Source organism: Chelonoidis abingdonii, chromosome 13 (genome assembly GCF_003597395.2).
Source record: "Chelonoidis abingdonii isolate Lonesome George chromosome 13, CheloAbing_2.0, whole genome shotgun sequence".
NCBI lineage: Eukaryota > Metazoa > Chordata > Testudines > Testudinidae > Chelonoidis > Chelonoidis abingdonii.
Window position 1 is genome coordinate 32,936,066 of NC_133781.1, and position 14,028 is coordinate 32,950,093.

The 14,028-nt window shown below is 43.3% G+C and overlaps 1 protein-coding gene across 1 annotated transcript in view; it reads right to left on the minus strand.

Moving 5' to 3' along the window:
• Nucleotides 1-14,028, minus strand: part of FASN (fatty acid synthase) — a 79,445-nt gene that overhangs the window by 39,421 nt on the left and 25,996 nt on the right. The window contains exons 12-21 of the mRNA XM_032764509.2: nucleotides 13,826-13,920; nucleotides 13,256-13,390; nucleotides 12,692-12,895; nucleotides 3,427-3,542; nucleotides 2,820-2,995; nucleotides 2,318-2,509; nucleotides 1,918-1,998; nucleotides 1,636-1,821; nucleotides 1,108-1,287; nucleotides 653-856 (exon numbers count right to left, since the gene is read on the minus strand). Coding sequence (XP_032620400.1) covers nucleotides 653-856; nucleotides 1,108-1,287; nucleotides 1,636-1,821; nucleotides 1,918-1,998; nucleotides 2,318-2,509; nucleotides 2,820-2,995; nucleotides 3,427-3,542; nucleotides 12,692-12,895; nucleotides 13,256-13,390; nucleotides 13,826-13,920 — 1,569 coding nt within the window. The remainder of the gene's footprint in view (nucleotides 1-652; nucleotides 857-1,107; nucleotides 1,288-1,635; nucleotides 1,822-1,917; nucleotides 1,999-2,317; nucleotides 2,510-2,819; nucleotides 2,996-3,426; nucleotides 3,543-12,691; nucleotides 12,896-13,255; nucleotides 13,391-13,825; nucleotides 13,921-14,028) is intronic.

Below are 14,028 nucleotides of genomic sequence, written 5' to 3' on the forward strand. Positions count from 1 at the left end.
AGAGTATGTTTGTGGTTTAGGTGAGAACATATGAATAAATGCACCTAACCCTCTTCGCAGGCACAAGAAGGAAATTTGCATTAAGATGGGTTGTAATATGTCTCCTGCCAATATTTGAAAAGCGATTGGGCTAGACTCCTCCCAGAGGTGTTGAGGGTAATATACATCCTCGTGCATCTTCAAGGACAACTGCAGCAAATGACACATTCAACCCTGGAGAAGGGGAAGTATATCCCCACCTCCACCCCACTCTGGGAGTCTCATAAAATTCCAGCTGGGACTCCATAGGAGCCCTGCCTGTTGAGCATATCTTGGAGAAATGCTGAATCAGCCCATCCCTTTGGTGCCCAAAAGGCTGGGTTGGTGAGTCAGCTGGTCCCCCAGCAGCAGTTCCACTGTGACTCTGCTTTGGGAAAACTTTCTGCTGCAATGGGTCACAGCTGGCTTTTACCAGTGGACTGAATCACAGCCACAGTGTGCATGTCAAGGCTAGAGTAATCTGGACTTGTTTCCCTCAGTAGAAGCAGGGACAGATCCTTGCTGTTCTCCAGGCAAAGATTCCAAGAGGCTGAGCAGGTACATACTCTCACTTCACAAAGAGCCCTTGACGCCTGCTCACCATCATGTTATAGTAGTACTGAAATCCCTTTACCTTTGCAATGTTCCAAATGGGCACAAAGATGGGCCTCTGAAGACAAACAATCACTCTCAACATAGGGCACAAAGCAAAATTTTTCCAGAGTTGGAGGTATCTGTTCCTGCTGTCGCCGAGGTGCCACAGCAGCATGGAGCCCAGACAGCAGAACACCCCCTGCCATGATGTTATCGAGGCAACGGTCAACAACAACATCAAAAGCTGCAAGGCAAGAAGAGAATATGCAGATAAATGTTGAAAGTGCCACATGAAGAGGCATTGCTGTGCTTAATATGGTCAGAGAGAGTAGGTCCTGTGTCAAAGTACAAAGTAGAAGGAGTAGCAGAGCGACTTGGAGACTCATAAGTCTTACAAGTCTCTCTTACTATTTTGGGCAGGTGAAGCTGCTTCAGATCACCTGGAGAGCCATAAAGAAGCTGGGAAAATTCCAATTGTGGCAGAGGATTCATTACCTTCAGTATCATCCTTGTATTTGTGCACTCGCTCTTGGTGTAGTGACGGATCAATGCACACAGAGCGTATTCTAGTGGGTAAGCGGAGGCTGTGACCTGTCTCACCCAAGATGATCATCTGCAGCAAGGTGTCAAGGAAAGTTACCCAGTTCCCATTCCACAGGACTTTTCCTCTGTTACCTGCGGAAGAGAAACAGCCCCATCAATACTCTTTCACCCAGCAGACATAGGAGAATATCTGCTTCAAAAGACAGATGAACAGAGATCTTATTTTTTCTCATTTTATCAACTGCACAGGCTCTGCTCCACACAACTATACCTGGGAATGCATGCCTGCCTGCTCTGCCCAGCAGAGACCAGCCTCCTCACTGCTCCATCAATACAGTTACAATATTCTTATCCTGTCATACACTTAGGCACGCCCACTCCATGACACTTTAAATACAGTCCTTTAAATAAACAGATCACATTCATTCACATCATTAGTCACAGAACTTCCTTGATTATCTTTCTATAGGAAAGACACACCTTCATTGTTCGATTCTAAAAGTCCCTGGAACGTTGGCCCATAATCATAACCACGCAGACGCAGCTCTTTGTAAATATCTGCCTTGGACAGACTGAATTTGGGCCTCATGTTTGGTGGGGTCTCCAAGTCAACTTCCTGGTTACGGAAATTATTTAGAGCAGTTTCTTCCAAAAGGCAAATTTTCCCTGACATAGTATAGAGAACAAGAGCAGTCAGTGTTCAGACATATACAGCATGGGATTCTTCACAGTAGGCCAGGACAGCCAGAATTATCCACTTACCACTTACAGCCAGGTTTCCATTCCCAGACACTTCAAAACAGTGGGATGCAGGCAGAAGTCTCACCTCCAGCTGTGTTGAACCTGCAAACGAACCCAGAGATTGCTGAAGTGTGTGTTAGGGAGACCCTTCCATCTCATGTATTTCCTCATGCACTCCCTCCACTAATTGTCCCAAATTCCCCAGAAACTCCTGTTTTTAACACTACCTTCTGCCCCACTATGCACAACATGGAACAGAGACAACATGATATCCCACTTCAGGATGTATAAACAGGGTAAGGTGGAGTGTAATGTATTTGTTTCCTTCTCCCTGCCCACTGCCATGCACTCTTCCCTTCTGCCCATATTTCCCAATCTTTACTATTCAGGCTTGAGATCCCTGATGCAATCTCTCCCTCACCTTTCTTGGAGAGGATTGTTGCCTGATGGATTGTAACTTCATCAAAAACAACAGGCATTTGTTCCATGGCAATCCCCAGAGACCGTGCCAGAGTTCGCCAGGCTAGCACCAGGTACCCAGTTGCCGGATACAAGACTCTGCCATCAATGCAGTGACCAACCAAGTAATTATCGGAGGATTCAGAACTCATATCTGCCAGTTAAATAAGAAAGAACAAAAATTCCTTTAGAACTCACTCTGAAGTCTTCACTTCCTGGAAGGTAGGAATTTCATCACAACCCTCCTGGCACATAGAGGTCTTAAAGCTGCTATTGGTCTGAACCAGGCCAACCTCCCAGATTTGTTCAGATCACTTCATTTCTAACCTCAAGAGCAGTTCCAGCCATATAAAGTTAGCACACCCTCTTCATATAAGGTTTTGGTGATGCTGTTTAGAGGACTTTATATTCCCATTTTGTGAACAAGGGAAACTAACGTAGAAGTGAGGAAGACAGGTACGCACCAATATTATAGATTGATGCTGATGAAGATCCCCCAGAGCCGGTGGGAAAGTCTTCAGCTTTTGGGACGTCCCAAGTCTGGCTGTGGTCCCACAAGATGTAAGGAGATATTAATGGGGTTCCCACTGGGGCAGGATATTCAACAAGTGGGAACAGATTATTTGAGAGAACATTTATTCTGGAAAGACAAAAGGTCAAGAAAATTTAGTGATTGTAGCCCTGACAGTGGTGATAAGTTGTAACAGTCTGTGGGATTCCTATAGAAGGCCAACAGCAAACCTAGCACCAGAGTACACCAGCAACAGTCAGATTTGCAATTATAGCACGAGCAGTCCCTGAGACACAATGCTTGTATCCAGGAGGTAGTCTAACATCTAGTTTCAAGAGTCCTCAGAATTCTACTCCTCTTAAAAAATGCATCTACCCCAACTCCAGCAATACCATTTTCTTTGCAATAGTCTTAGGTCTTCATAGCGACATCATGACTGTAGTAGACACATATTCCCTAAATCATTCTACAGGGTAGCTAAGGGGCTGTCTCAATCCCTCTCAAAAAGTACATACCAAAGGAAAGGACACACATACACTCTGCTCTCAACAGCTCCTTACCCAGTTAGGTAGATCTTTCCAACATGTGTCAGGAAGAACTCCAGATTGTTTTTGTGCTCTCTCTTCATCAAAGGTAGTATGGTGCAGGTTGGTTTCAAACTTCTCCTCAGGACAGCCTGATAAAGCAAGATCATTGTCAGAGGAATTCATTCATTTCCTGGTTGTAGCAGTCCCCCTGCCCTACAGCTCTCTCTCTCTCTCTGGACCTTAGACTTCTTCTCTGGCTATGACATTAAGTCTTTTGTTTGAAGTTCAAGTACATTTGTTTGGCATGGGGAAGGAGAGAGAAAAGGAGAAGGACACATTCCCTTGAGCAGGGTCAAAAGCATAATAAGGAGAAAACTCTACCCAATAGCCCTAAAAAACCACCAACCAATCCCCACACCCCAACATACTAAAATCCCACAGAAACACACAATGAAAGCCACGAAATGCAAAAGAGAAGGTGGTAACAAACAAGTGAAACAACCACATTTGCTTGGTCACGTTGGGCAACTCAGGCATGCTGCAGGTGCAGCAGCACCCCGGCTTGAAGCAGTAACAACAACCACCAAATGCATAGTTTCTGCTTTCAGCACCCCCACTATAAAAAAAAAAAACTGTTCTACCACCCATGGCACAACCTGCATATTTTAATGAGATACATTTTACAGAAAAACAGTAATGTAAAGCTGCACACTGACCCAGGGAAAAAAAAAGAAGAGGAGAAAGGGTAGTCAGTGCAACTGAGTTAGTGTTGATGGTGCTATATGGTAGCTTTTGTATTGTCTCACTGGGTTCAACTGTAGAAGCTTAATGTTGCATTAACATTGTTGAGTTTAAGCCTCTCTTTCCCAGTGGCTGCATCTTTAAAAACTCTTACCAAGCCTTCTGAACATCTGTATTAATTTTTAATTCCATTAGATGTAAGTAAGATGATATTGTATACCATGCTACTACCCTTGTTTTTCCTTTCCCATGTCAGCTTTACAATTACCACCTAACTTTTAGTGATATTATATCTTTAATTACAAAGAGTTATAATAGGTGGACAGACTATGGCCTGTGGGCTGGATCCAGCTCACAGGGTGTTTTAAGCTGGCCCTTGAGCTCCCACTGGGGAGCAGGGTCTCGGGCTTGCCCTGCTCCGGCAGGAGAGCAGGGTTGGGGGTAGCTCCACGTAACTCTTGGAAGCCGCAGCATGGCCCCACTCCAGTCCAGCTCCTACACCCTCTAGTGGCCCCCTCTGACGCTCCAATGGGAGCTGCAGGGGTGGTGCCTGGGGATGGGGCAGAGTGCAGAGCCGCCTGGCTGTGCCAGAGCGGGGCAAGCCCAGGTATGGATAGACATGCATGCTTCTGCTGTCACAGATGAACTTTAAACTACTGTGCTGCACTCAGTGAATACACTGCTGCTCCACTGAGAGGCAGTACCTTTGTACCAGTAGCAGTAATTCCTCACCAGGAACCTGAGTCACTTTGTGCTTTTGCTTTAATGAAGTGTGGGAAGTGGGCATTTCAAAAGATCAAAGGCTGTGAACCAGGCCGGAGGATTGAGAATAGAGATTCTTCTCCCTAGAGAAGCTGTCCAGAATTTCATTTCCCTTAGGAATCTCCTATTTGTGGAGGCCCAAAATAAGACAAAAAACACTATTACTTTTAGAAATAACTACCTTTTCTCCTGGTAAGGCTCTAGCACCACTTCTATGGCTCCCAATTCAATAGGGCCAAAAGAAAAAAAAAAGAAAAAAAAATATCACTGCTCTCAACACTATCTCAGGAGAGGAATTCCAAAATGGAGAGCTTTTGAGCATAGCTAAAGATACATCTGGCCACAATTTCCTTATAGGTTGCAGCTCTCAAAATTAAGGCCACTGAGGAATACATCTTTCTTCCCAGCATAACCAGTCATTGGATCCTTAATTCTCCAATGGTCACAGACACCTTCCTATCTTTAGACTTTCCATGTGCAGTAAAAGCCACAGGAAGAAATGGTTACTTATTGTAACTGTGCTTCTTTGAAATTTGATGCAGTCATGTATGCCACTTAAGTTACTCACAAGCAGTATCCACCTCAAGAGGCAGAGCTCAGGGTCTCTAGATTGCAGGACTACCCTACTGAGACTAGCATCAGCCCTGGAAGATAGTGGATCAGAAGCTAAATATGAGTCAACAATCATTCCGGGATGTATTAGCAGGAGTACTGTAAGCAAGACACAAGAAGTAATTCTTCCCTTTTACTCCACGCTGATTAGGCCTCAACTGGAGTAGTGTGTCCAGTTCTGGGCGCCACATTTCAGGGAAGATGTGGACAAATGGAGAGAGACCAGAGAAGAGCAACAAAAATGATTAAGGGTCTAGAAAACATGGCCTATGAGGGAAGATTGAAAAAACTCGGTTTGTTTAGTGGGGAGAAGAGAAGACTGAGAGGGGACATGATAAGTTTTCAAGTCCATAAAAGGTTGTTACAAGGAAGGAGGAGAAAAATTGCTCTTCTTAACCTCTGAGGATAGGACAAGAAGCAATGGGCTTAAATTGCAGCAAGGGTGGTTTAGGTTGGACATTAGGAAAAACTTCCTGTCAGAGTGGTTAAGCACTGGAATAAAATTGCCTAGGGAGGTTGTGGAATCTCCATCATTGGAGATTTTTAAGAATCCATGCAAGGGCTTCTGTCTATAGAGGAAGAGGCCCTCTTTTTTTTGCTCTCACAACTTGAACAGGAAGCAGAAGACCATAGGTCAAAAGTCCCAAAATATTAAGTACTGAACCTGAAACTTTCCAAAGGAACCTCTGAATATCCCGAGACATTGCTATTTCTGAATTAGGGTTCTAAGCCATAACATAGTGGGCTAGTTCCTGTTTCTCAGAATCAAGATGACCATAGCACCAGACTATGCTGCAGGAACCATGTTCTGGAGCAAATATTCATTCTTCCATTGCATATAAGGGATGAAGAGAGTCTAGAGAGACTCGAACCAGCACCTGGTAATCCAGGGGCGAGCAGCCCTTGGGATCCCAGGACAACAGTTCCAAAGAGAACCTCAGAGGAAGAGACTCAAAAAAAGAAGACAGACCGACCCTTTTTCTTTTCTGTTTCGTGGGACTTCCAAGAACCACTGGAACTACGAAAGGTGCCTTCCTCTGAGAGCTTCTGTCCTCAGCTTCTGGAGGGAGGGTGGGGGCATTATGGACAAGAGAACAAATGCTTGAGTTGGAACTTTAGCACAGAGGGAAGCTCAGCAACCTCAACTCACACCTGAAGAGATTTTTTAGATAGAAAGTCTCCCTGTGTCATGCATTACCACAGCCTGAGAGAAGAACATCTAGGATAAAGAAGAATTGAAGTGGGCAGATTTATCCCCTTTGTATTGAACACTGGCCTTCACGGCACGTGTGCCACCCTAACTGCCAGCTCTGTACCTATGTGGCTAGACAGCCGCCTCCTAGGTCTGTCTGCAGAGGCCTATGAACCTGGAAGCAAGTTATAGTTAAGATCAAGTTGAGGCATCCATTGTCACATCTGAAAACAATTATACGCCAAATCAGCTGTGAAGACTTTAATCAGAAAAAGGTAATATTGTGAGTTGTTTAAGAATACTTTATTAGATGCTGTGACATAGGAGGGCCAGGGAGCAGTGGGAGAGTGGTTGGGGGAATTATATAAACCCTAGGCTAATTAAGGAGTGGTTACCTGTAGACTAGGGAGGGTTGCTACAGGTTAATTGGAGCACCTGTAGTCATTTAAGGCCCTGTTAGCAACCTAATAAAACCCCCTGCTTCAGGCAGTCAGGGGAGGAGGAGGAGATAAGACTGGAGCTTGGAAGTTCAGAAAACTAGAGCAAAGGAGACTCCCTCCCCCAGTATTCAAGGACCGAAGGTACCCCACCCAAGGGGGAAAGAGGGTAAGGGCCTCAGAATAAGGAGCAAACTCAGATCCCTCCCTCTGCTTCCCTCCTTTATCACCTTCCTGGGCCACTAGTGGGGCCCCAAGAGCAGGGGCAAGGGGTGGCATCTTAGCCCCACACCAAGAAAAGCGCAGGACCCACCATCCTACATTAGCTATCTTGTTAATGCCTATATGACAGTGACAATGTCAATGTCCTGCAATATCCTGAACAAATGTTACTGAATTAAAATGAACTTTACTGCATTAGGGTTAATACCTTTAGGATATACTGAATTAAAAATGCAACCATGCATGTGTTGTGGCACTGTAAGTACTTCTATGGTAGGAAGTGGGATGCTAATGAACTTCCTCTTAGCCTTTGCCACCTTCCTGGGGAAATATACACATACTAGTTCAAACTAGATTCTCCAGAGACCAACAAAGAAGTTTCAGAGTAGCGGGCGTGTTAGTCTGTATCCGCAAAAAGAATAGGAGTACTTGTGGCACCACAGAGATTAAGAATACTTACAAGGGGAGATAGATGCAGTGTTTGTAATGGCTTAGCCACTCCCAGTCCCTATTTAAACCTAAGCTGATTGTATCTAGTTTGCATATCAATTCCAGCTCAGCAGTTTCTCGTTGGAGTCTGGTTTTTGAAGCTTTTCTGTTGCAAAATTGCCACCCACAGGTCTGTCATTGAATGACCAGACAGGTTAAAGTGTTTTCCTACTGGTTTGAGTGTTATGATTCCTGATGTCAGACTTGTGTCCATTAATTCTTTTGCGTAGAGACTGTCCGGTTTGGCCAAAGTACATGGCAGGGGGCATTGCTGGCACATGATGGCATATCACATTGGTAGATATGCCAGTACCAATGTGACAGACCTGCAGGTGGCAATTTTGCAACAGAAAAGCTTCAAAAACCAGACTCCAACGAGAAACTGCTGAGCTGGAATTGATATGCAAACTAGATACAATCAGCTTAGGTTTAAATAGGGACTGGGAATGGCTGAGCCATTACAAACATTGAATCTATCTCCCCTTGTAAGTATTCTCACACATCTTGATTATCACTTACGTTTTTTTCCCTTACTTAATTGGCCTCTCAGAGTTGGTAAGACAACTCCCACCTTTTCATGCTCTCTGTATGTGTGTATATGTATGTATCTCCTCAATATATGTTCCACTCCATGCCGAAGAAGTGGGGTGTAGCCCACAAAAGCTTATGATCAAATAAATGTTGGTCTCTAAGGTGCCACAACAAAGAGAAGACTTGGATAAGAGCCTGAGTTTTAAGTTGACACAGGGCTGCCTCCCTAATTCAAAAAATAAATAAATAAATAGGACCCTTGGAGGGTCCCAAGCCTTACAGGAGACTTGGAAGGATGTGGCCTACTGGAGGCCTCATAAGACTGAGTGCTTGTTCTGAGCTGCAGCTTTGATTAATTTGTAACCGCAAAGAAATCTCTAGGGTGGGATGATTCCTGCTAAGTTTATTAGCATGTGTACATCATTTTAGTCTTTTTAATATGGCTTCTCTTTAACACTTTTTTACCTCAAGACTAAAATAGGTTTGCTTAGAAAGAACTCTGTGGTAACTTGAATCTGAAGCAATCACTCTAATCAGCCTGAAGAGAAAGCAAGCATGTGTGTTTAAGCAGACTGTGTCTTTGCTGGGAAATACATAATGAAGGCAGGAAACTGTACAGCCTGGACATACTCCCTTCTGATCAGGGCGAGATGTAGTAGTCCTCCAGCCAAAAGAGGAAACAGTTGGGGAGCTGGAAGTCAGAGTAGGTGACCTTGCTGGAGCACAGAGGAAATACAGGTGTAGTTGCTCTAACTGTGCCAGCCCTAAAAAGCCACAATTCCACAACTGAGGAAGAAGGGTGTGCTGTTTTTTTGTTTGTTTTTTTTTAAAAAAAGACTTGGTTTAGAGGGCAAGTGAAGGCAGCTACAAAAAAATAAAAAACAACAAATGTAAGGAAGGGGAAGCTGATATTAATGAATATAAATCAGAAGCTAAGAATTGTAGAAAATTGATAAGGAAAGCAGACAAACTGAGAAGTCTGTGGCCAGCAGAGTTAAAAGACAACAAGGAGGACTTCAAGTATATTAGAAACAAAAAGAATACAGACAACTATATTGGTCTATTACTAGATGGAAAGGGTAGCATTATCAACAATAATGCAGAAAAGGCCAAAACATTCACTAAACATTTTTTCCATATTTGGGGTGAGTGAGGGGAGAAGGAAAAAACCCATAATCTGTGGGTTTTTTGATGTAGTCATATCATAACACACTTTCCATTCCACTAATATCTCAGGAGGATGTTAAACAGCAGCTATTAAAGTCAGATATTTTAAAATCAGCAGGTCCAGATAACTTGTATCCAAGAGTTTTTAAAAAAAGCTGGCTGAGGCTCTCACTAGACTGTTAAAAGTTTGTTTTTAATAAATCTTGGAACACCGGGGAAGTTCCAGAAGAAAGCGAATGTTGGGCCAATATTTCAAAAGGGTAAACTCGATGACCTGGGTAATTAAAGGCAAGATTGACATTGACCCTGCACAAGATAAAGGAGACTAATGAGATAATGGAGGGTAATATAATTAATGCCATTTAACATGGGTTTATGGAAAATAGATCCTGACAAACTTGATTCCCTTTTTTTAAAAAAAGGAATTACAAGTTTGGTTGATAGACGTAATAGTGCTTGTGCAATACATGTAGACTTCTGTAGAGGCATTTGACTTGGAACCACATGGCTCTGATTAGGAAACTAGACAGATAGAAAATTAACCATGGCATATATTTAGTAGATTAAAAGCTTGTTATGTCTCAAATGTAATTGTAACGAGGGAATCATCATCATCATCATCATCATCAACTGGGTGTATTTCTAGTGGGTTCCTGCAGGGATTGGTTCTTTGCCCTTCACTATTTAACATTTATAATGACCTAGGGGGAAAACAACCCACCAATAAAGTTTGCAGATGACACAAAAATTGGGGTAGTGATTGCTTGGTAAGCTAAGCACAAGCAAACAATGTGTGTTTTACATGGCTGAATACAGACCACACTTACAAGATGGGGGATTCTATCCGGGGAAGGAGTGACTCCAGATTGAAGAGCTTGGTGAACAAACAACTGAACATGGTTTTCCCAGTGCAACACTGGGTCAAAAGAGCTAATGCAATCATTGGATGGATAAATGAATCTTGAGTAGGAGTACAGAGGTTGTTTTACCTCTGTATTTGGGAATGGTGTGACTACTGCTGGAATACTGTGTCCAGTTCTGGTGCCCACAATTCAAGAAGGATGTTTAACTTGGGGAGGGTTCAGAGAACAGCCACAAGAATAATTAAACGATTAGAAAACATGCCTTATAGTTAGACTCAAGGAGCACCATCTACTTAGCTGAACAAAGACGGTTAAGGGATGACTTGATTAGTCTACAAAAACCTATATGAGGAACATATTACTGTTCAATCGAGCAGACACAGGTATAACACAATCCAGTGGCTGAATTTGTCTAGACTGAACTTCCAAACTGGAAATAAGTGTAAATTTTTAACACTGAGATTAATTAACCATTGGGACAATTTATCAAGGGTCATGGTGGCTTCTCCATCACTGACAACTTTTCAAAATCAAGATAGGATGTTTTTGGGAAGTTCTACAGCCTGTGTGAAACAAGTGGTCAGATTAAATTCTCTCTCACCTTGGAATATGAGTCACCCAATGCTTTCAACTTTCTGAAATATTTCATTTTAGTTTAAAATCCTCTACATCTGGGCTGAGCACTCAGGCAATAACTTTTAGAAAGCTGAGGTGAGTTTTGCCCATTTTTGAGTTATGCAGGGTGAAGTAGTAGATATTTTTGTACACTCCTAACAAAAGTGGCTGTATTTTCAAGATGCAACTTTCTACTTGACTAGTCCTTAAGAGTCCTTATCTCTGTCAATTCACCATTTGTCTTACTCCTGGAAAAAAAAACAAAAAAAACCCTCTCCTTGATTTCAACAGCATTACTTGCAAGGAGTAACGTGAACAAGATCTGACCTCAGAATAATGAAACTCAACTTCATAGGAACATAAGACAATGCAAACTCATAATATCAATGTTAGCTGAAATGCAGCATGGGAACCACAAGGCATAGAGTGGTTGTATGGCCTCAGACAAACCAGTTGGGCTACATCTGTTAGTCTATAAGGTGCCACAGAACTCTTTGCTGATTTTATATTTAGGCTAAAACTTCCAGGAAAAATCCACCAATTTGTAAAGGTGTCTAACCTGACACCTATGGATGCTCACAACTTGTGAAAAATCCCTAACTTCACCTAAAGTCAGAGCTATGAATACACAGCACCTTTGACGTGAGTACGGAGGAAATGAGAGCTGAGAGGTTTCAAGTGAGAGTTACCCCAAAATTGATGTCCTCAAAATTAGTGGACACTTTTGAAAGTGTGAGCCTTCTCCTTAGTGTCTCAGTTCCCAACCCCTATCCTCCCATTAAAAAAAAGTACTTACTTTCCTTGCTCTCAAAAGCAATGCGAGGATTAGTTAGCTAACATTTGTACAGCATCTGGAAGATGCAACACTACGTAAGCACTATATTATTCTTAGTAACATAGATGTGATATTGCATTGCTATCACTACACTGTGTATTTTAGCTGTGTATGTGGGGGGGGGTTGGTTTTTTTTTTAAATTATGCAGCTGTGAAAGTGAGCAATGAAATGAGAAGGATTAGTGTTGAATTATCTTGGTAGTTTTGTTTTTAAATAAATACTCTTTCTAAAATAAAAAGCCCAAGGTAAATTAGAGCACAGCATAGAGCAGATTCAGAGACAGGTGGGTGAAGTAATTCAAGATCCAGGAAGAATTCCTCTATTTAGATAGTTATATGGCCCTCATCACCATGGTATCCAAATAGCTATCAAGTGCTCTTACACAAAAAAGGGACACTTTCTAATCTCCAGTAATGCTTCTTCCTGTACCACTACAAGCCTCCCATTCAAGTACTGTCCAGCCTGATGCTGTTTAGCTTAAGATCTGACAAGATTACAACGCAAGGTACTAAGACTTCAGGCTCTCTTCCCTATTGCTTACTTCCCCCACACACACATTGTTAGATCATCCAAGAAGCTCCTGGTTTCTCCTACTCATTCACCAGTTCAGGTAATTGACTGTGCACGCCTTTGTCCTCCCCTCCAAGCAATATGCAAAGGCAAGTATTTGGATGACTTGACTGTGTGGGTGGGGATGTGGTGTGGAATATGTTGGGACACGTTGATTTTTAATGCGAAATCAGGGAGACTAGAAATGGCTGGGCAAGGTGTTCTCAGTGCTAGAAAAACTAAGATATTCCCTGATTCTTTGAACCTTCCCAAGTGCAATACCTGTAAGAGGGCATGTGGGGCAATCTCCACCACAACAGCATTGTCTGGAACATGCCTCAGACCTTCCTGGAACAGCACTGGGCTCACCAGGTTGTTCACATGGTACTCGGCAGAGGAATTCTGAGCCAGCTCGCTCTGCCACTGAGATTCGGGGATGGAGGTGCTGATCCAACGAGGTGAACGAGGCTTTGCATTTGGAATTACCTACAATAGAGCAAACAACAAAATATAGATGTCAAAGGGCATGAAAGGACAAGATACTACCACTCCCACCCCACCCTCAAACAAGACAAAAAACAAAAAACCCCAACCCACTAAAAAAGCCAAGCCCCAGAGGTTTGTATGAGCCACTTCTCAGCTTGAGCTCAGGCTTCCTCTTGCTGGATGTCCAAGTGCTTCCAACTGCCTGTTCCACAGAAAGCCAGCAACTGTTACCGCATGCAGCCCTCCTGCACATAATGAGGATCTCCTTTAAGCCCCTCTCCCCCCCAGCATGTAGGATGCTAGTCATGGCTCCCTTTACGCACAAGCCCCTCAGCATAAGCCATCACTCAGTGACATTACCTTCTGCAGGGCACTAAGTAGAACTGGTGCAATAGATGCCATGTAATGCGAATGAAAGGCAACCCCAGCGCTGCGCACCTCCTTTGCAAACACTCCTTCCTTTTTCAGTTTGGCTACAAACTTGTTCACAGCATCCTAGAAAATGGGATAGAATTGAGCAAGAATTATTATTTCATGGAGTTTGGGCATCCAGCTTTCCTCTGCCATTACCCATTTGATGAGGCCCTGTGCTCCCATGAAGAGGTATCACTGCAGTCCCCTCATATTCCTCATGTGAAGGTGATGCAACATCCCTGTGAATATAACACTACTGAAATATGGAGCACATGTTTTTGTTCCTAGTCTGCAAGAAGCAACAACTGATTCCCATCAAGTGGCACTTAAGTGTTTAAATTCAGATGCAAGAAGTAAGTTCCCTCCCACTACTTTAATTTAACCTGACTGCCCTTCTTTCACTTCTGGGGCACATGGTGTAATTCCAGTAATGGCAGACACACCAGATGGAGCCCCAGTTTGCAGCCTTGGAAGGTAAGGTCTCTTATGAAGGCTGGTTTCCATATGTTTGCTCACCTGAGGCCCTGAAACAGTAACAGTGTCTTCAGAGTTGTGACAGGCAGGTACCACGCCAGGAGGACAATGACGCTTACACTCCTCCCATGTCAGACCTGCAGAGGAAAAACGCTCAAGATGATGCAAATGTTCCCAGGAAAAAAAAAGTTATGCAGCAGCTTATGTAGCCAGGCTAAGCCCGGAACTCCTGATGGTAGGGATTT